The sequence below is a fragment of the Pleuronectes platessa genome, chromosome 3, assembly GCF_947347685.1.
Source record: "Pleuronectes platessa chromosome 3, fPlePla1.1, whole genome shotgun sequence".
In the NCBI taxonomy this organism is placed as follows: domain Eukaryota; kingdom Metazoa; phylum Chordata; class Actinopteri; order Pleuronectiformes; family Pleuronectidae; genus Pleuronectes; species Pleuronectes platessa.
In genome coordinates this window covers 2,654,821-2,676,977 of record NC_070628.1, presented here as the reverse complement: position 1 = coordinate 2,676,977, position 22,157 = coordinate 2,654,821, and the positions used below count along the sequence as shown (strand labels likewise).

Sequence of the window (22,157 nt, the reverse complement as noted above, 5' to 3'; positions counted from 1 at the left end):
AAACAACCTTTACAAACACTGCACATGTCTACATGTTTTATTTCTTCTGGTTCTGTGATAATGTAAAATCCACATATAAACAACAGATTCACGTTGTGTCTCTTCAGTGTTTGGTGACTGTGCTGTACACTGCAGATGAATCGTCCCCCTCTTCTTCACGTCTTGTTCTGTGAAGGCAGAATAAACCACTCACACCCACAGTTTTTAACCTCAATAAGTGTAGAGATGAAAATGTTCCCGTGTGGAGCTGCTCACCCTGTTGCACTGACAAATCGAACAGTGCTGTATTCAGCCTCCTCCTCCTCTTCCTCAGTTTCTCTCTGGGGTTGAACTCGACCTATGTTGGAGTAGAGGTCATCTGCCCGGTTCTGGGTGAAGCAGACGCTGGCGTAGTGGACCTCATGGTGCTGCTCTGCTGGTCGTGTGTGTGCCGCAGCTGAAATCTGGTCGTACAGTAAAATACGAGCTGGGATCAGGAATCTGTGTCTTACTCTTTAACTCTGTTGGGAACTGAGAGTTTCTCTTTGTTGTGGGCCTGATCCTACTCTGCTGATCAAACTGTGATGGCAGCACTGATCTGGGAGCTTTCTGTTTTTCCCTGCTGGTCACCAGCTCATCTTCTTAACAGATGAACCCAGTGTCACCACCATGAAACATTCACTCCACATTTTACTCCCTAACTAGAATTACTGACCTTCAGTTGTGCACCTCCTCCAACCAGTTTAATCTTTTTGTTAGAGTAAAGGAATATGACCTCCCAAGACCTTCATGGTCTGATCCTTCTCATCAAATCACAATGATGCAGAACGCCACCAGTTAATGAGGCAGCCTTGAAGAGTGGAGATCAAGTGCTTTGAGATGAAACTACTTATTTACCTGCGCTCTGTCTTCTGGTCTCTCACTGCACTCACGCTGTTGTGTGAAGGACTTGTTTCTTCTAGATGGGAGGAAAGAAATAAACAGAAAAGAGAGAGAGAGAGCGAGAGAGAGCGAGAGAGAGAGAGCGAGAGCGAGAGCGAGAGCGAGAGCGAGAGAGAGAGAGAGAGAGATGAGAGAGAGAGAGAGAGAGAGAGAATCCAGCCTCTCTTCAGACTTGCTGATGGGGTTTATCATGAACTGTATGTCTCTATTCAGTAGTGTCACTGTGTGACTGTGTCACCTGATCCACAGGAAGACAGCGAGGAGGATGACCACCAGGAGAAGAGTTGTGGTTGTTCCAGTCACTGCTGATTTCCAAGCACCTGGAGAAATCACACAATGGATGAACAGGGAATGTTGCAGGATGTTTGACTCGGAGCTGAAGTCAATCCACAGCTCCAAGGGTCTCATTAATAAAAGAGTGAGTAGGATTCATAACTTTTACTTTATTATTTCACGAATTCACAATACTTAAAGGTGCAGGACGAAACATTTACAAAAACAACTTTTGTTATGTTTACTAAACCTGTCTCGATGTTCTGACTGAATATAAAGACAGTTTCTATTTTAATAAAACGTTTTGAAGAGTTCTAAGTTCTCAGAGAAGCCTGTTTGTGGGTGTGTCTCTCAAACTGTTATTGAGCCACTGCTCCCCCTGCTGGGAGGTGTATGTGTGACATGTGCACAGCAGCAGGGTTTTGTTTTCACCACAGTCTGTCTGCTGAGAGCTGTTTGCTCGTCACGTGAATGTGTACAGTGAAGGAAATATCTTTTGAATTTACTGATAGTGAAAACTTTATGGATGTTTTTACTGATGCTGGGTGGATTCCTCTTTGTGCTGCTGATGATCTGACTGTGAATATTTATGGGGCATAAGTCAAACGACCCATATCTGCACATTTAAAATGTAAAGGACAAATGACTCACCTGCTCCAACAGTCAGATGTAAGGTGGTGTTACTACGTCCGTGTGTGTTCTGGGCCTCACACTGATAATTTCCACCATGTTCAGCTCTGATATCAGTGATGGTGAAGATTTGTCCTGATGCTTTTGGTTGAACTTTCTTATCGCCACTTCTCTTGTACCAGGTGTAGTTAGCTGCTGGGTTAGCATCACTGCTGCAGGTCAGACTCACTGAGCTGCCCTCCATGATCTCACCAGAGGGACTCACTGACACAGAGGGAGGCTTTGGAGCATCTGAAAAATAATCTATGATCATATGATGGGAATGTCGTCGCTATGAGTTTAGAAAATGACGTCATATAGTGTAGCTATGCAACAACAGATGTTTTAAAGGGGACATATTATGCCCATTTCACCACAGTTGATATGGTTCCTTAAACATTATGGGTCTTAAAGAAATATCTGTAACATTTTTTGGTCAAAAAACCACAAGGATCATTTAAAACAGCACCTTTTTACCCTGTTTTAAACAGCCTTCCTCAGATTGACCTGTTTTGAGTGCCCCGCCCCCCCCCCCCCCCTCTCACCGCCCCGCCCCCCCTCTCACCAACAACCCATCCCCTTTCTGACTGCCCCGCCCCCGACACACACACACACACAGACAGACAGACAGACACAGACACACACACACACACATCTTAAATCTCTCCTTAGCATATTTAATGTTGAAAAAATCTTTTTAAGTCACTGTCCTACACATATATTTCTGTATCTGTTTGTTGTGTTTCTTCATCGAAGCTACAATTTTCAAACTAATACATCTGCTGATAAAGATGTACATTATTTAAATACATGCATTAGATGTGTGTGTATACACACATATCTACACTTAAAATATGCGCTGCTGTACTCTCAAGCCCCAATGAGAGACCAGCTAGCCGCTGAGAGCTAGTTCGATTTGAAGGTTCTCGACGTCTCAGTCCGGTTGTTGTCACGCCCTCACTCCCGGAACCCCTCACCCAGACCCGGGTCTGTCCGGGTTCCCCTCCGCGTGGACTGAAGGTCTGTGAGCGGACATGAAGCCGAGCAAATAACGGAGGCTCAGCTCTGGCCTGCTAACAACATCGCTGTGCTGCGTTCAGGGTAACTCGGATATCCCGACCTCCTGCAACATAGCGAAAATGAAATAGTTTTCATCGATAAACATACACACAGACACACACACACACAACACACACACACACACACACACACACACACACACACACACACACACACACACACACACACACACACACACACACACAGGGATCGTGGAGGGGCTACAGCTTTGGAGGCTAACACTGCTGCAACTTTTGCGGAGAAATTGTCCTGGAACACGTTCCAGTGCTATTTTCAACCGGGCGACACACACAGAAGCATCGACTCGGGTTAGCCTCCCGGCCGGGGTTCCACATACAATACTGCTGTAAATACGTTCACAAGCAGCCATTTGAAGCAACTTTAAACACAAACTAATAGCAAGCTAGCGTTAGCTCCCTGCTGCTAACCGTAAACAAACAGCGATATGTCCACCAGAAAGGAGCCGCAGACATGGGTCCAGCAACCCGACATCCCCTAGCGAGCCCGAGCTGAGGAGGGTGCTGTGGCTCGTAACGTAACCCGGTCTCCTCCTCCACCAGATCTCCGCCTCCGGGGGGGGGGGGGGGGGGGGGGGGGGGCTGCTATGTCATGTAGACCGACTGTGACGTAAATTCCTAAATGGTTATATTCCCATTCTACGCACTCTATGGAATAGTTTCTTACATAGAGGAACCACAACAAATCGTGGGAGTTGTTTTTTTCCAGAGTTTTTGGGACGGTAGACATGCCACACTAACGTGTAGAAGCACTATAAATGTGGATTTTTCATATGTCCCCTTTAACCCCAGTCTGTTTGTTGGTTTGTTGTTGATTTTAAGCGAGATTACACAAAAACTACTGAGTCGATTAGCATGAAACTTGGAGGTAGGATGAGGAACGGGTCAGAGAAGAACCATAGACTGTAAATATAGATGGACGGAGGGTCCGTGACGTCACCCATTGGTTTCTGCATAGTGAGAATGAGGCTAGTAGGAGGCGTTCCCCCGGCGCCATCTTGCTGGTGCTTACTCCTCCTCGGTCCTTGTTAACGAATCAATGGGCAAGAGGAGGAGCGCGAGTGAAGACTGACAGCCGAGCGATGCTCGCGCAGCTCAGCGTGTCCAGGTTAGCTCAGTGCTAAGGAGCTAGGCTACATGCTACCCGACGCTGCTAACCGGTTAGCGCTGTGCTGTAGCTGGTCCGGCTGGTCGCGATCTTTACGAACTCACTAGAGGTAAGTAACCTTGAAACTACAACAACAAAACCTATGCTTTATCTATCATCATAATCATATGCTTACATGCCTCAAGTGGTTTTTAATGTTATTGTTATAAAATTACCGTTTATTTAACACATCTAATGAAAATATTGAAGCAAGTTAACTAGAGAGTTGTTTGTTTAGTTGTGACTTGATTTTAATAAGTTAATATCAGGACACTACATGTGTAAGCTGCATGTGATAGTAACTATGTTTCACAAATGTGCTGATACAGGCTGGTATATCCTCCATTCCCACCTCGTTTATTTAGCCTTTTATGGGATTTTAGGGTGAATTGGACAGATTAGATATGATTATAATCTCCACACCAGTGTTATAAACAGTTCTCATTAATTATATAATTATTTTTCCACAGAGGGAAGTGGAGAGACTTTATGTGGACTGTTTTCAACAACTCTGTGGGAGATTATCACCTTGAATATTACAGATGCGGTAGAAATACATTTTATCTACTTGTACTATGTTTTATTTCTGTCAGTACATTACATTTCATTTGGCTGACACTTTGATCCAAACTTACTTACAATATGTGGTTCAACTATGAGGGTACAAACCCAGAGCCCAGTACATCGGTTCTGTCTGAAATCTGTGGTGCTGAACACAGAATAAACTGTAAGAACCAGTCTTTGCTGGAACATACACAACATAAGACATTATTTTATAATGAGTTTCTTCTTTTCATTAGATGAAGCACTGCAGCACCGGATCTGTCCTCAGCAGCAACATGATGGAGATCGGCAGCTTCATGCTGGTCATCACGAGGACGACCTGCACAAGCTTCATCGGCCCAACACTTCACGTTTTCTCCCTCAACTAAAGATGGCCTGCAACTGTCTAGAGTTGGCAATCATTGCTATGTATCATGGATAATAGATTTAATTTCTATATTCATTATGGTTGGTTAAAAAAATTATTATCTTTTACAATCTGATTTGATACACTTTAGATAAAAACCCAGTGCTTTATTTTTCTAATTCCCCATAAGAGACAGAACACCGTCAGCACAGCTGAGTCCTTCAGGCTCGTCCGTCCCTAATAAAATGACAGGAGACATAAAAGAATGGCATTATTGTATAGGAAGTGTTACTTATGAACAAAGTTTCTGTCCAAAAAATTCTGTGGATATTCAACTCTGTATTTGAATTAAACAGTGCACTACCAAGACAATGCAGTATGGAGTTCTTCCACATTATCTTTGCTTCGATTGTTTGTAAGGTATGAAAACAGGTCTGTACCTGGAGTCAGTGCTTAGGTGATGAAACTTAGTGTTCAGTCTTGTTGGAGTCCTGTTCTGTCTCCTCATGTTGGACATCCACTGGTGCAGGCTGTCTGAGTCACCTGGAGGAAAACGCGAAAACACACCGATATGTGATACGCTGATTTTACAAAATTCATTGTAAATAGAGTAGAAATGTACAGTACACAGTTCATGGTAAAATTGTAGTTGCTATGTAACAATCAAGTTGCTTGATTTCTCAGAAGTTATTAAAACATTTCTGTGTACCCTTTTGTCATTGCTCAAGTGTTGTCTCTCAAGTGTTGACTGCAGAGGCTCGGAATCCAGTTCGGTCTCTTCATGTTGATCACCCACAGGTCTAGCCTCTCAGGATCACCTAGAGGAAAACTAAACGAATAAAAAATACGTAAAAAACAATATCTGTCAGGTTACCATCTTCATACTTATGTATATGCAAACAATAAAATGTCAATAACTTCAGTCTTTTTAGATATCCCAGTTCACATAATCCATCTGTTGCATTGCCTCTTTGTGTTATTATGGGCCTATTTGTTACACTTATACTTTAAGTTATTTCATATTCATATAGTAACTATTTCATGCCATATTCACGTTTCTAACACAAGTGAGATAGGTTTAATAGAGTTTGAAAGTGAACAATTATGGAACACAAACTTAGTATTCACTGTAACCATAGATGACATCATCTAGTGAAACAAATATATATAAATATAATAACTATTATTATTATCAACTACCCTTGCCAGATGTATATAGCCTTAACATTAACAAATAGGGTTAGTCTCGATAATAAAACTAATGCTAAAGAGATAATATAACATCATTTAAGCTTTCATTCCTGTGACCAGGCTTACATATGTGCGCAGTAGTTTTATATGACGCACCAACATTGATCGCTGTAACTAATAATCCCCATGTCTACATTGAAACACTTCTCCACTCTGTGTAGAATGCGCACCGGTTTACTGTGTCTAGCATTCACGCTCCATAATGTAGCATGAGGACCGCATCGGGCTGTGCTGCTCAGAGAGGAACCTACAGTCTATGCGGTGAACACAAGCTTAAACAACATTAGCTTAATCTCGACATAAGCTAACAAGCCATGCATCGTGAGCAACATTACCTGCTAATCATTGCTACGCTTCTAATATATGAATTAAATAAAAATCGATTTTCACTCACCGGAAGAACTTGACAACAGAGCTGTGAGACGGTCTGTTAGTTCAATGAACTGCACAGCCAGCCATGGTTTGTGTCGAGTGAATCGACGGGGATCCGCCGACATGAACCTACGAGTGGACCGAGCAGCTTGCAGGTGGCTTGAGGGGAGCTAACGAGCGGCTAGTGACAAGGCTGTGGCCGCATCGGAGCCTGTGCCCAGGTGTCAATCAATAGACCACGCCCCTAATTATGCGTAATTTTAAACCTCAATATCGCTTAAACGGGGGAGTTAGAAAAAAATTCACCCCCCTCAGAGTTGTCATGAATAAAGAACCTCGCGATTGAGACTAAAACCAAAGGTTGAACCATGCTGTAAACAGGTTTAATTCTGCTGTAAAGTTGGGCATTTTAACATTGGAGTCAATGGGACTTTCTGTTTCTTGGAGCCAGTCTCTAGTGGTCACCCAGTGAACTGCAGCTTTTTACACTTCCGTATCGGCCTCATCGCTCAGCCCAGGATGTTGCCCCTTGAGAAGAACTCAGTAAAGTTTGGTGTGAATCCAGATAAGGGGGCGGACCCAGGAACCTTCTGTAAGATTGCGAGACAGTGCTGGGTTTCATGGACATGTGGATGTTTTCTACTCACACTGGACGTCTAAGTGTAGAGACGTGGAGTTGATCCGTCCGTACTGATTGTCAGACTTGCAGGAGTAGACCCCGCTGTCCCCAGATCTGATGGAGGAGAGACGATAAACACCCTCTGGTCCTTGAAGCAGAGTTCGGTTCTCCTTGTACCAGGTGTAGTTAGCTGCTGGGTTAGCATCACTGCTGCAGGTCAGAGTCACTAAGCTGCCCTCCATGATCTCGCCAGAGGGACTCACTAACACAGAGGAGGACTGTGGAGCATCTGGATTTACATGGATTTTAATGGATTTCAAGAATGTTGCAGCATCTGGAATTTGAAGATCTACAAAACCTCTCGGCTTTTGAATATTTCCAAATATTTACTCACATTTCACATTTATTAAGACACGTTCAGACGTTGTCTTCCCCAGCGCATTCTCAGCTGTGCAGTAATACTCTCCAGAGTCAGATAACGGGATGGATCTGAAAACCAGCTGAGCTGCTGTGTTGAACAAAGTCTGGTTCTCCTTGTACCAGGTGTATGCAGGGGGTGGGTTAGCATCACTGCTGCAGGTCAGAGACACCGAGCTGTCCTTCAGAATGTCTCCAGGTTGACTCAGCTGCACTAAAGGAACCTTCGGAGCATCTGCAGGATATAAACAGATCTTTACATGAGAATGTGGCTGTATAGAATATAGTCTTTTAATGGTTTGCAGCCGTCCCTGGTTCTCAGCATCTTAAGAAGAGTGTTTGATTTACTTTGGACACAGGACGGCCCCTTTAGTTTTTAGTAGTTTTAACCAAGTAATTACTGTTTGTATTAAATACAGACTTCACAAAACTGAACATGTCACCTCTGTCTTAGGAATCACTGAGTGGGATTTGCATGTGTCCTGTTCACATCATGCAAAATCTGAAGGGAAAAGTGGAAGTGAAAATGGAAGATGAGCCACTGTGATTAAAGCCTTTTCTCACTTCCTGTTATCTTGTCTTTCTCTGTGTGTGAATGGGTGATGAGAATAGTTTCTATTTGCTTTATTGCTCTTAGTCTATATTCTGTTGGATATGAAAAGTGTTTTAATAACAAAGTTTAATTTGGTCTTATCACAGGATTTCTTTTACTATTATTAAAATATCGAAAATCACCAGGCTCAACCTGTCAAGTTTCCACTCTGGACATTTTGGAGTCAACTCACACACAGGGGACGAGTGGTGATGCTCATAAGCACAGGAATAGTTGTTTTCAGGGTGAAGGAATCCCCTGAAAGTTGGAGACGTTTCCCCGTGAACTTCTGTTCCATTCTTGAACCAGACAAAGGAGGGACGACCAGAGAGAAGACAGCTGCTGTGACAAGTCAGTGTTGGACCAATCGGAGACCAGATCACCTGAACATCTGGATCTGTCAACAGGAAACACATATAGAAGCAGCTGTGGGACCCCAGGTTGAGAACCAGTGAACAACACAGTGACTTAGTGTTCCTCAGTACCTGTGACAGTCAGAGTTGTGCCAGGGAAACTTCTCTCCCATTCAGACCACTTCCATTTGAATGTGAAGCGATACTGGGCTGAATCGCTCAGTCTCAGGTTCATTATCCTCAGAGTGGAGCGCCCTCGCCATGGATCAAGGACCTGAACACGATCTGTGAACTCTGGGTCTTTGAGTAAGTCCACAGCTTGAGGACGATGCAGCTGCACATCCTCACGCTCAGCAACGAACCAGGACTTAGTCATAGAATAAAAGTGACTGTTGTAACTGCAAGAGATGTCCACTGAGGAGCCTTTAAAGGCACAGATGTTCCTGTTGATGTAATTCACTCTGTCACATGAATTACCTTGAACACCTGAAAAACAAAAAATCCTTCTGACCATCACCATGTCAATAATAATATTTACTGCTGTATTTAACAATAATTCACAGATGACTGTTTCTGATGTCAGGATATAAACAATGCCGAAAAGTTGCTTTACTGCAGGATAAAAAAACTTGTGGATCTTCATGGAAAATATCCGACATATTTAGAGGCCTGATATCGAGGAGTGTGTGAAATATGGAGCAGCTTGATTGAATTGAATGGACTGTTGGGCCTTGGTGGAGGAATGTGCTCTACTGCTTCTGACATTCCAGTTTGGAGTCATTCAAATTCATTGTTCAACTGCAGAATATTTATCATAAAGGTTTGATAACAAACATCTTATGAATCAATGACAATGTTCTTGTAATATATGATATGTCAGCTGATGTGTCAGATTTGTTTTACTCTGCATCAGCCCTCAAGTCCATTTCTGACTCTCGTCAGTGTTTGAGCTCAGAAAGTTAAAGAGCAGAACATCATTGGTCATTGGAAGAAGTAAACTCACACACTGGAGCAGAGGGGAAATCCTCGTGGCCTCTCACAGCACAGGAAATACTGTCTCTTGATTCAAAGTAGGCTGTAAACGATTTTTCTCCCGATGTCTTTTGTCCGTTTTTGTTCCAGATGTAGGACAGACTGGGAGTTGGAGAACAACTGGTTTGACACTCCACACGTGACTTTGAACAGTCATCCCTCCAGCAAGCTGATAATTTTGTGGTGAGCACCTGGACTCCTGTGTAAGTAAAGAAACACACACATCATTTTAGACAGAGCTGTCAACATAAACAAACCATAGATTCACTGTTTCCAACTGAAATGTTACCTGTGACAGACAAGGAGACTCCAGGTGAACCAGTAAATCTCCCAGTCGGGTGGTTTGTTGTGAACCTGAACTGGTACACATCAGAGTCGCTGTCTCTCAGGTCTGTGATGGTCAGAGTGCAGGCCTTGTTTCCACAGTCATACTTCACACGACCTGTGTACTCAGAGGCTGATCTCAGATCCACAGGTTCACTATCCTGCACTTTAGTAAACCAGAACGTTTTCTCCACTGCAACATCATGGTCATCTATTCTGGATGGGTGCCAGTAGGAGCAGCGTATTTGCACCTTCGATCCTTTTACAGCACAGATCTGAGTAGGAGTGCACCTCACTCTCCAGGGATCCTCACCCTGCACCACTGTAACCACAGAACAAACTAGAATTACCACCCTGCTGTAGGATGCCTCCACCCACCAGAGCATTTTCAGTGTGTGTTCCTCTTTCCAGAATCATATGAGGTCACTGTGACGTTTGAGCTTTGAAATGTGATAAGTTCATCTTTTCACTTGAGTTTGATGAAATTCTCCAAAGGCAGACTAGAAACATCATGATCGAGAGGCCAGCAACAGGTTTCATGAGGCCACTGTGACCTTGACCTTCAACCACCAAAACCTCATCAGTTCATCTTTGAGTCCAAGTGATGAACATTTGCACCAAATTTGAAGAAATTCCCTCAAAGGGATCTTGAGATATTGTGTTCACAAGAATCAGACAACGAGACGACCTGGAAACAAGATGCCTGAGGTCACTGGGTGTCACCGGCTCTGAGGCATAACAATATCTAGAAATTCAGAATAACATCATCTCTACGCAGAGCAGAGACTAAAGTGACATCTTCACAATAACTCAAAGTAATTTAAGAGAAATGAAGGAAAAGCCCAAACATGAAGAAGCTGGAACCATGAGAAAGATTGGAAAAATTATTCAAACACTTTTCATACAAACACGATATAACACAAAGTGCTTTCCTGTAAATGTAGACGTACCTGACACAGAAAGAAGGAAGATGACAAAGCAACTCGCTGCTTCTCTCAAACCCATCGTTGTTTCTCACGTCTCTGTGGTGAAGCCTCATCAGCAGCTAGATTCCACTCTTGAGAAATTATGTTTGTCAGCCAGTCACGATGAGAGATAGAAATAGATCATTTGAGACCTTGGCTTCCTTCCTCTTTACATCATTAACATGCATGAACGGACAAACAACAGTAAATCCCCTCGTTATTCAGAAATGATGCCTGAACTTATTCAAATATATTTCATGCAAAAAACAGTGAGAGTAGTTTTGCAGCCTGACAGTGAATCAAACACTTTCTTTAATTTATTGAGACTGGACTTAAAAAAACATGTTGAATTATTATTTTATTCAACTTCATGTTAGAAGTCAGTTCCTGTTATTTACAGCTCCAGTCCATATGAAGACTGGGTCATAAAGATACATTGTAAAAGAACATAATTATGCAAACTTACATTACTGTAGTGTTCTTTACTCATTTCTCACGAGGATTCAACTCATGTGAGTCAAACTTGTTTTGTCTGATACTCGTGTAAAACTCTTCACTTGTGTAGACTGGACTTCATGAGCTCATGCTGTAGCGTAGGTTTTCTAAATTGTGTGTGTGTGTTTGAGTGTGTAGGCCTACTTCCTCTCTTCCTCTGCTAGTATTTTCTGCATGTGGCCTAAGCTACTCCTCTCCCCGACTTCTCTCATTCCATCTGTGATTCCGCTCTCCCTTTCTTTTCGATAGGGCCTATATTCGTACTCGATGTCTCCTGCCCCCACTCTGTCAGTTTGCTATGTGTCTGTGCTCTCCCTCTGACAGTCTTTTTCTTTGAGTGAGGCCTATATTCTACTCTGCTAGTATTTCCTTTTTTATCTGTTCCCCCGTCCTGTGTGTGTGTGCATGTGTGTGGGAGTGATTGTTTTAAGGCCCTTATTAAAACATGCCTGCACCTTTTATTGCAGACATGTGACTGAGCTACTGGGAGGAGAGCAGTATGTTTCCTGGTCAGTGGTCTTACCATCCTTGTGCCACCTGTCCAGGGTGATGGAGTCATCTGATGATGATCCCATCTATGTGGTGAAATTCAAAGACACCTTTACTGCAGACCTTGCCAATCACAAAGAGAATACCAATCTGAAGATGCTGAAGATTGCGACACTGTGTGACCCCAGGTTTAAGGACTTGAAGTGCCTCCCGAAAGAGGAAAGAGGAAAGAGGTGAGGTGTGGGCTGTACTGCGCAACCTGATGCTAGAGGACAAAGGTGGGATGCGTTCTGCACCTGTGAGAAGAGAGACAGAGGATCCAAAAAAGCAGAGGATGTCTTCCTTCTTGTTGGCCTCCTCTGATACAGATTCAGAGGAAGAAGAGGAGGAGTCCATTGACAAAGCTCTGGACCATTACAGAGTGGAGACAACATTGCAGATGGGGGACTGTCCACTACATTGTTGGTCAGGAAGGCAGCACACACATGAGAAGATGCAGGAATAGCAAAGAAACACCGGTCCACCCCAGCTACCACAGTGCCCTGTGAGCGGCTGTTCTCACTCTCAGGTCATATTGTCCAGAAGAGGAGAGCAGCATTGGCTCCAGAAAATGTGAACATGCTCATCTGTCTCAGCAATTGGCTGAAAGTCAAAGATGATTAGGCACAATTCAGTTAAAGTAGCAGAGATCCTCCTGTTTACATTTTCATGTTTGTTTGCACTTTAAGATTTTGCACTTTAACATGACAGATTTGAAAGTCAGTTCAGTTTACCATGGCCACTTGTTATGCTGTTGTGTGTGTTGTTCGATATTAAAGATGAAAGTACCAATGGTGTCTCAAATACATTTTTTTTTCTAATCTGGATGTTTCACTGAAGAAAGAAGCAGTGTTTTTGTTTCATAGAACATTGGGCATATTCTCAGCTAGATTTAATTTTTTTTACACAATTTATCATACATGATATTCAAATACCTGGCTGCCACTTTATAGGTAGGAGTTATAGGCCTCAGCCTCTTTGAAAACACAGGTCTGTGTGTAGTTTTGTGTTAAAAAAATATACAATTAAACAACAGTGTCTAAAATACACGCTGTCTTAAGTGATAACGCGTTAATTTATACGATTTAGTCTTTAGCCTTTAGAAAAAAAAAACTTTCAATCGCGATTAATCTAGATTAATGAATTTCAAAATGTGAGATTAATTAGTTGTTTGTTTTTTATCCACTTCAGGCTCCAGGGATCAGCTTCTTTGCCTCATGGTCCAGGACGATTGTGAAATAAACTCAGCCGGTTCTTGGATCGACTTTCAAGAAACTAGTTTATCTCTTTTGTGATCTCCTTCCTACATGTGACGGGCCCATGACTCACCGACTTGGACCAATAGGAGGAGACAACACAGAGGGAGAGCGTGAGGGGGCGGGACTTCCGAGAGAGCCAGGTAGCAGAGGAGAGACGGCGGAGCTGTGGGGCGCGAGGAACCGGAGGACGGCTGGCGAGTCTGGATGAGAGGACGGCGTCGGAGTCACGGTGAACGTTGTTCGCGCAGCAGGTTCGAGTGTGGGGCGCTCTCCACGCTCTTTTCCCCTCTCCCCTCGTGTCTCCTCCTGTGTGAACTCTGCCGCTGACGTTCTCCACGGCAGCACTGGCTGTGAGCTAGCTCCTGCTAAGAGCTACGGACCCTACGAAGCATCTCCCCACTCAACTATTACGATAAGTGAAACGGACACTTCTGACTGACTGACTGTTACGATAAGCGAAAGAGACACTGTCAACTGACTGCAGAGTAAAGTGCGCGGCACACACTCTAAGAACAATTCCGTAGAGACATTTGGACTGCATGCACACGGTGGTGCAGTGAACGGGATTGATGTGTTGTACTGCTATTTGTTTGATCTCTGTTTAACTAATACTAGCTCTAATAAATACTGTATAAGTTGTATATTGCTCCTGAATTTAACTGTGTTAAAGGGGTTCACATAGAAAATATATGTTCAATTATGTGAAGGGTGATTATCATTATTATTATACTACTGGGGATTTAGCACTCGCTACATACAGTTACTCTCACTTCACATGCTTCCACTCCATGCTGCCTTTGGTTGAGTTTCCCTCTCCTCTCTGGCTCACTGGTGTGTCCCACTTATCATCTCCCTCGCCCCTCCTTTTCCTGTTGAGGAGTAAAGAGCCATTCTGTCCTTTTAGTTTTCTCCTTTCTGCTGCAATGCACGTGAGCAGTAGAGCGACATAAGAACCATCGACTGTTGGGTCAGATGGGCGGAGCCTCCCACTGTACTCTGGTTGTGCATTAACGATGAGTCGGAATAATCAGAAGAATTAGTTCCAGACTGTGAAATTCACCTGAACTCCTCCTCAACTCTGGAGCTGATTGTTCTGATGAGTCTGATTCTACATTAAAGCACAAGCAGAGCATGAAGAGAGATCGTTTTTGTTTAGAAACAGTTATATGGATGTAACCTGAGTAAACACAACTATTCAGTTAAATCAGACTAGCTAGTTTTACTTTGAGTTAACTTCACCTGCCGTTTTTTAAAGTTGGATCAATGTGACAAAATTAAGTAAATACAGTTTTTAAATTAATTTAATAAGTAGATATGAAGTAAATTAATTTACTTATCTTTTTCAAGTTGGATCAACTTTGTGTAATGTGGAAACTAAAAGTCAAAGTGTTCCACATCCACAATGTCCAATGGCTGCTTTCTCATCAGTTAATAAAATCAGTCAGACAAATATGAAATCAGTTTCATTTTAGAAAGTGCTTTAAAAAGTATTATAGACTGTTACTGTTCTAACAGTTGTGCTGTAACTTACAAAATAAGGTTTTCAATAACATCAGTGAGTCTATGACAGTGGTCAGTGCTCTCCACATTCATTCAGTTCAGACTTGTGTCCTGCACCTAAAGCTTAAAAGGACAAACTCTGATTATTGCCTTTACTGTATCAAGGTGGCCCCACCTGGCCCCCCTTAGCAGCTCCACTGCACTGAGGCTATTACTCTGCAGGTCACAAGTGAATTTGTTCCTCTGATGTTTTCTAATCATCACATTTAGAACTGAACTTTATAAAAACCTTCTGAATTCATATTTATGTTCCTGGATGAACGGGGCGTCGCTTCTTCTGCAACAAAGAAGTTAAAACACGGTGTTACGTCGTAATCTGATGGAGGAACTCTTCTGTCTGTAGGAGTGTGTGTGTGACTGTGTGTGTGGGGGTGTGTTTGTCTCTGTCCCTCTGCACACAAACTGATAACCACATGTATTTAGTTATTCTACAGATGTCCCTAATTAACAAATTAATTTTTTATTTTAAATAAGAAGAAAACCTCTCCAAAGCGCACAGAGGTGTGCGTGATGGAGCTTTGGTATCCGTCCGTCTCCGTCTTGCTGGTAACTTACCACGCAATGATTAATTTGACGCCGCATATTAACAATTCGTTAATTTCGTAGAAAAAAAAAATCTACCGATGTCACCATAGGACTTGCCAGAGGGCCTCTGTAGTGAGGCTCAGTAGCCACACCTTAAAGGCCGGTCCATGGAAATATTGTTTGACATGCAACAGGTCTGTAGCGCAGAAAAGGTTGGGGACCGCTGCTCTGAATAATCCTGACTGTTTTCATCAGTCTCACAATTATAAAGAAGGTGATACAAACTGGCTCCTGGCTCCGCCCCTGAATTTAATGAGTTTGTGGAAAAATCTTTTTTTAGTTTTCTGTTGTAATTCTGCTGAAAAACAAACAAACGCATGGAGTGAAAACAAAAGACCAAAAACATTTATTTAAGAAAGAATCATAAAATCACGAAACATAATAATTCATTATCCATGTAATAACCACATTAATATCATGTATAAGACACAAGATGAGTCACTTGATGTTACCACAGCCTCAAAGGCTCATCACCAAGACGTCCAACATAGTTCAGAGGGTAACAGCAAAAGAAAAAATCTATTTATTGTAGAAAAGTCAACAACAGGCCAGCAAAATGGACAAAAGAAAGAGAACCCAACACACCAACCCACAAAGGGTCATAGGATCTGAAAATATTCCTTCAACCTAAACCAACATCAGAACTAAAGCTCACAGAAATAAAGCTGCGAAAACTGGATGACTGGATCCATCAGAAAATAAAAAGAAAAGAAACAGCACAACAATACTCTTGATCTAAAGCTCAAGCTGTACAAACTGCTGCTGCTGCAACCGGGGATGGAAAGAGAGATACTTCCTGTTCCCTCCTAAATACTTTCAACTAATCACAGTGCACCTGAGGAGAAAAGAAAACAGGAAACCATGAGTAGAAAGGAAATGTACGGGTGTTTAACTCTCCATTCTAAAGTGTGGGCTTTTATTTTGAGAGCTGGACTTGCACGTTCAGATTTCGTGGTGTTTTTACTCAAAACCCTGAGCTTGCACTCACACAGCTCCTGCTGGTGCTTACAGTTGCTCTGCTTGTGCTCAAACTCTGCGCTTGCACTCAGATATTTTGTTGCTTGAACAGATTTCCAGTATTTTATAACTACACACTATGGTTTCAGTAAAACTAGCTTGTACGGATGTTCTCTGAAGTCGTCCATCTTGGTTCTGTTTGTCCCAGTGGCTCTGACCTGAGGCTTCACACCAGGTCTTCCTGCTCCTCTGTGTCTTCTGTCATCTGTCAGCAGTGAAGTTCTCATACACAGGACAGTTGTCTGACTGATGGAGGAGAGATGAGAAAATATTAATCCTCACTGGACTTTATTCATAAAACCTGCAAATAATCACAGTTCATTCAAAACAGTTTGTACGTGGTTGAGCCTCCTGTCCATTCGTTTGTTTGTTCATCAGCAGGATTATACAAAAACTGATAAACTGATTTCAACAAAACTTGGTGGAAGGACGGGACATGGACCAAGAAAGAAGTGTCAACAAACTGTGACGTCACCCATTGGTTTGTGAGCTGCCATTTTGAAGCCTCCATTTTTTAACATGTTGTCCAGCGCCAACTTATTTCTTTGAAACCAGGTGTAACCATATTTGGAAGAGAGGGGTTGGAGCCTTACTCAGGGCCCAAGGACACTGCCCGCCCACTTAAACCAGTGACCTGCACCCAGTACTAGCTGTCAATCACACGGTATCCATTATCCAATGCCTGTGGTGCTTTATGGTCTATTTGACTCTAAATGGATCATTCACTTAACTTTCTAGACCCAGAGTCTACGTCCATTTTAATATACGGTCAATGGAAAGAACCTTTTACATTTTGGAGCAGATTCAGACAAAGTAGCTGATCCAAGAAATGTTTTCTCTCTTTCTCTAACATGGTGAGATGAAAACAGTGATATGGAGTCATTCTTTTGGCCTCACTGTCTCTCACCTCTATCATCTCCACAGCTTCATTCACTTCTGATTTCAAGCTCAGAGTTTTCTTCCTCCTGGATCGAAACAAACACAACATTTGACTAAATTAACTTCATAACACTGAAACTAGTACTTGGAGACATTTTAAGAAGACAGTAAACGAGCAGAGGGTGAACTGATGGATTTGTATCGTTTTACCTCGTCCACAGAGTCCAGACCAGCACTGGAACCAGCACGACCACCACCAGAGTCACCCAGATGATATGCATGATTATCACTGACTTCCCTGGACAACAGACAGGAGACATTAGCAATGTGGTTAGACTGATGACTCAGTTTGCCAGGTGATGCTGTTAGTCAGTCAGTATTGTTCTTGTGCAATATGATGGGCTTGATATACAACTGGGACACATCTGGAAATCCTGAGTATTGATGGTTTAAGGTTCTGGTGTAATGAAAAGGGAGGGGGGGGGGGGGTGTAGGCTGTAAAAGTCAGAGTCTTAAAATCACCTGCTCCAACATTCAGATGTAAGGTGGTGTAACTACGTCCGTGTGTGTTCTGGACCTCACACTGATACTTTCCACCATGTTCAGCTGTGATATTAGTGATGGTGAAGATTTGTCCTGATGCTGTTGGTGAGTCCTCGTCCTCCTTGTACCAGGTGTAGTTAGCTGCTGGGTTAGCATCACTGCTGCAGGTCAGAGTCACTGAGCTGCCCTCCATGATCTCACCAGAGGGACTCACTGACACAGAGGGAGGCTTTGGAGCGTCTGGTGTAAAACATGCAAGATCATGAAATCAACTCAGAAATATTCATTAACCAATGTGAAGGACTTTGCAATCTATGGTTTGCAGTAATATTCTCCAGAGTCAGACAACGGGATGGAGCTGAAAACCAGCTGAGCTGCTCTGTTGAGCAAAGCCTGGTTCTCCTTGTACCAGGTGTATGCAGGGGGTGGGTTAGCATCACTGCTGCAGGTCAGAGACACCGAGCTGTCCTTCAGAATGTCTCCAGGTTGACTCAGCTGCACTAAAGGAACCTTCGGAGCATCTGCAGGATATAAACAGATCTTTACATGAGAATGTGGCTTTATAGAATATAGTCTTTTAATGGTTTGCAGTTGTCCCTGGTTCTCAGCATCTTTAGAAGAGTGTTTGATTTACTTTGAACACAGGACGGCCCCTTTAGTGTTTAGTAGTTTTAACCAAGTAATTATTGTTTCTATTAAATACAGACTTCACAAAACTGAACATGTCACGTCTGTCCTGTTCACATACATGCCAAATATGAAGGGCGGGGACATTTTTTCTGATTTGATATATTGCTCTTAGTCTATATTCTGTGATGTGAAAAATATATCAAATATTCTCTGATATGAAAAGTGTTTTAATAACAAGGAATGATTTGTTCTTTTCTAGGGATTATTTTTTACGATTATTAAAACATAGAAAATCACCAGGCTCAACCTGTCAAGTTTCCACTTGGGACATTTTGGAGTCAACTCACACACAGGGGACGAGTGGTGATCCTCATAAGCACAGGAGTAGTTGTTTTCAGGGTGAAGGAATCCCCTGAAAGTTGGAGACGTTTCCCCTTGAACTTCTCTTCCATTCTTGTACCAGACAAAGGAGGGACGACCAGAGAGAAGACAGCTGCTGTGACAAGTCAGTGTTGGACCAATCGGAGAACAGATCACCTGAACATCTGGATCTGTCAACAGGAGACACACATAGAAGCAGCTGTGGGACCCCAAGTTTAGAACCAGTGAACAACACAGTGACTTAGTGTTCCTCAGTACCTGTGACAGTCAGAGTTGTGCCAGGGAAACTTCTGTTCCATTCAAACGTCTGTGATTTGAATGTGAAGCGATACTGGGCTGAATCACTCAGGTTCATTATCCTCAGAGTGGAGCACCCTGGCTCTGGATCAAGGACCTGAACACGAGCTGTGAACTCTTGGTCGTTGAGTAAGTCCACAGCTTGAGGACGATGCAGCTGCACATCCTCACGCTCAGCAACCAACCAGGACTTAGATGTGATAGGATTAGATTGACTGTTGTAACTGCAAGAGATGTCCACTGAGGAGCCTTTAAAGGCACAGATGTTCCTGTTGATGTAATTCACTCTGTTGCATGAATTTCCATGGACACCTGAAAAACAAAAACCTTTTGACTATCACCATGAAAAGTAAAATCTTTACTGCTGTATTTAACAATAATTCACAGATGACTGTTAACCATGTTAGGGAATAAACAATGCAGAAAAGTTGCTACATTTTCCTTTACAGTAAAAAACGACGTTTTGAATTCCAGATCTACATCTGTGGTTGTATTTGTGATTTGCTTTCATCACCTCCACCAGGAGGTTATGTTTTCACCCCAGTCTGTTGTCTGGTTGGTGTGCGTGCACAATAACGCAACAATTACTGGAAAGATGTTGATGCAGATCCAGGATTTTATTTTTACTTTCTTTAGCATTGTAAGAAGTGTTTTTCAAAATGTCCATGTTTTTTTCCAGATTCAAATTCATGGATCTTGATGGAAAAGATCCGACATATTTAGAGGCCTGATATCGAGGAGTGTGTGAAATATAGAGCAGCTTGATTGAATTGAATGGACTGTTGGGCCTTGGTGGAGGAATGTGCTCTACTTCAACTCCCACTCTAGTTTGGAGTCATTCAAATTCATTGTTTGACTGCAGAATATTTATCATAAAGGTTTGATAACAAACATCTTATGAATACATTACAATGATCTTTTAATATATGATATGTCAGCTGATGTGTCAGATTTGTTTTACTCTGCATCAGCCCTCAAGTCCATTTCTGACTCTAGTCAGTGTTTGAGCTCAGAAGGTTAAAGAGCAGAACATCATTGGTCATTGGAAGAAGTAAACTCACACACTGGAGCAGAGGGGAAATCCTCGTGGCCTCTCACAGCACAGGAAATACTGTCTGCTGAATAAAAGTAGGCTGTATAAGATTTTTCTCCCGATGTCTTTTGTCCGTTCTTGAACCAGATGTAGGACGGACTGGGAGTTGGAGGACAACTGGTTTGACACTCCACACGTGACCATGAACAGTCATACGTCTTGCAAGCTGATAATTTTGTGGTGAGCACCTTGACACCTGTGTAAGTAAAGAAACACACATCATTTTAGACAGAGCTGTCCACATAAACAAACCATAGATTCACTGTTTCCAACTGAAATGTTACCTGTGACAGACAGAGTGACTCCAGGTGAACCAGTTAAACTCCCAGTAGGTTGGTTTGTTGTGAAGCTGAACTGGTACACATCCAAGTCGCTGTCTCTCAGGTCTGTGATGGTCAGAGTGCAGGCCTTGTTTCCACAGTCATACTTCACACGACCTGTGTACTCAGAGGCTGATCTCAGATCCACTGGTGCACTATCCTGCACTTTAGTAAACCAGAACTCTTTCTCCACTTCAACATCATGGTCATCTATTCTGGATGGGTGCCAGTAGAAGCAGCGTATTTGCACCTTCGATCCTTTTACAGCACAGATCTGAGTAGGAGTGCACCTCACTCCCCAGTCATCCACACCCTGCACCACTGTAACCACAGCACAAAATAGAATGACCACCCTGCTGTAGGATGCCTCCACCAACCAGAGCATTTTCAGTGTGTGTTCCTTTTTCCAGAATCATATGAGGTCACTGTGACGTTTGAGCTTTGAAATGTGATTAGTTCATATTTACACTTAAATTTGATGAAATTCTCCAAAGGCCGACTAGAAATATCATGATCGAGAGGCCAGGAACAGGTTTCATGAGGCCACTGTGACCTTGACCATCAACCACCAAAACCTCATCAGTTCATCTTTGAATCCAAGTGATGAACATTTAAACCAAATTTGAAGAAATTCCCTCAAAGGGATCTTGAGATATTACGTTCACAAGAATCAGACAACGAGACGACCTGAAAACAAGATGCCTGAGGTCACTGGGTGTCACCGGCTGTGAAACACATTTCCATGAGCAGCATTTCAACTAATGACTCCACACAATGATGACAATTCCTGCATCAAGAGGAGAGGAACTCAGTCACAATAATAATAATAATATTAATAATAATAATATTAACTAATAATTGTTGTTATAATAACAGGTTTCAGACTGTAGTATTTTGAGCTCTAGACAATACAAACCTTGATTTGCCTGAAATATAATTTTAACAAAGTTCCAAAATAATACTGATGATAATTCATTCATATATTTTCTTCTGCATCACATTACAGGTGGTGATCTGAAAATAAATGTTTCATTTATATTTTACTTTCTTTCTCAAACTCACTTCAGGTGAATCAGAAGTCTGAGTGTAAAATAGAGTGACAACATGAATGTAGAGGTACAGTACCTGTCACAGTGAGAAGAAGGACAACAAATCCACTGGCTGCTGCAGTTACACTCATAGTAGCTGCTGCTCTCGTCTGTGACTTCAAACAAGAAAAACGTCCACAGATAAATAATGTGCACAAGATGAAACTCAGTCACATCACAGACACGTCTACCTACAACACAGAAGAGTCTGAGAATAAAGACAGATTCTGTAAGAGAAAGATACATTTAAACTGTTAAACACACCCACCTTCCTTCCTCTTAACACTTACCTGCATGCTGAGCCTGATGGTGTTAGATTAAACTGTGGTTTGTACGAGTGTGAAAAACATCTTCAGTGGCTATTTATACAAAACCTGTATCATCCACAGCACAACATCTCACTGACACAAGAAAGACAAATTTAGGGAGACTTGAGTAAAACTTTGGTGTTTATAATCTGATCTGTTCAGTGTCTCATTAAGATGCAATAAAGATTGACATGAAAAGGACAAATTAAAGAAAGATTTAAAATTGAACCAG

The 22,157-nt window shown here is 42.4% G+C and overlaps 1 protein-coding gene and 2 long non-coding RNA genes across 3 annotated transcripts; 1 reads left to right on the top strand and 2 right to left on the bottom strand.

Annotated features, from left to right (window-relative positions):
- Positions 1-19: 19 nt before the first annotated feature.
- On the bottom strand, positions 20-21,899 carry LOC128437514 (uncharacterized). The gene is made up of 20 exons (XM_053419698.1): positions 21,655-21,899; positions 20,494-20,850; positions 20,178-20,405; positions 19,078-19,428; positions 18,786-18,989; positions 18,132-18,329; positions 17,476-17,563; positions 13,295-13,424; positions 11,961-12,012; positions 9,943-10,299; positions 9,625-9,852; positions 8,754-9,107; positions 8,462-8,665; positions 7,654-7,911; positions 7,288-7,548; positions 1,846-2,115; positions 1,160-1,241; positions 877-937; positions 256-443; positions 20-167 (listed from the first exon to the last, which is right to left on the bottom strand). The coding sequence occupies exons 1-20, from the start codon at positions 21,707-21,709 to the stop codon at positions 104-106; spliced, it is 3,990 nt and encodes a 1,329-aa protein (XP_053275673.1). The 5' UTR covers positions 21,710-21,899; the 3' UTR covers positions 20-103.
- On the top strand, positions 4,147-5,731 carry LOC128436957 (uncharacterized). Its single transcript, XR_008338134.1, has 3 exons — positions 4,147-4,177; positions 4,578-4,654; positions 4,908-5,731. It is a non-coding gene; the product is annotated as an uncharacterized LOC128436957 (long non-coding RNA).
- Positions 5,170-6,839, bottom strand: LOC128436953 (uncharacterized). The gene is made up of 4 exons (XR_008338129.1): positions 6,663-6,839; positions 5,727-5,846; positions 5,458-5,560; positions 5,170-5,254 (listed from the first exon to the last, which is right to left on the bottom strand). It is a non-coding gene; the product is annotated as an uncharacterized LOC128436953 (long non-coding RNA).
- Positions 21,900-22,157: the final 258 nt, after the last annotated feature.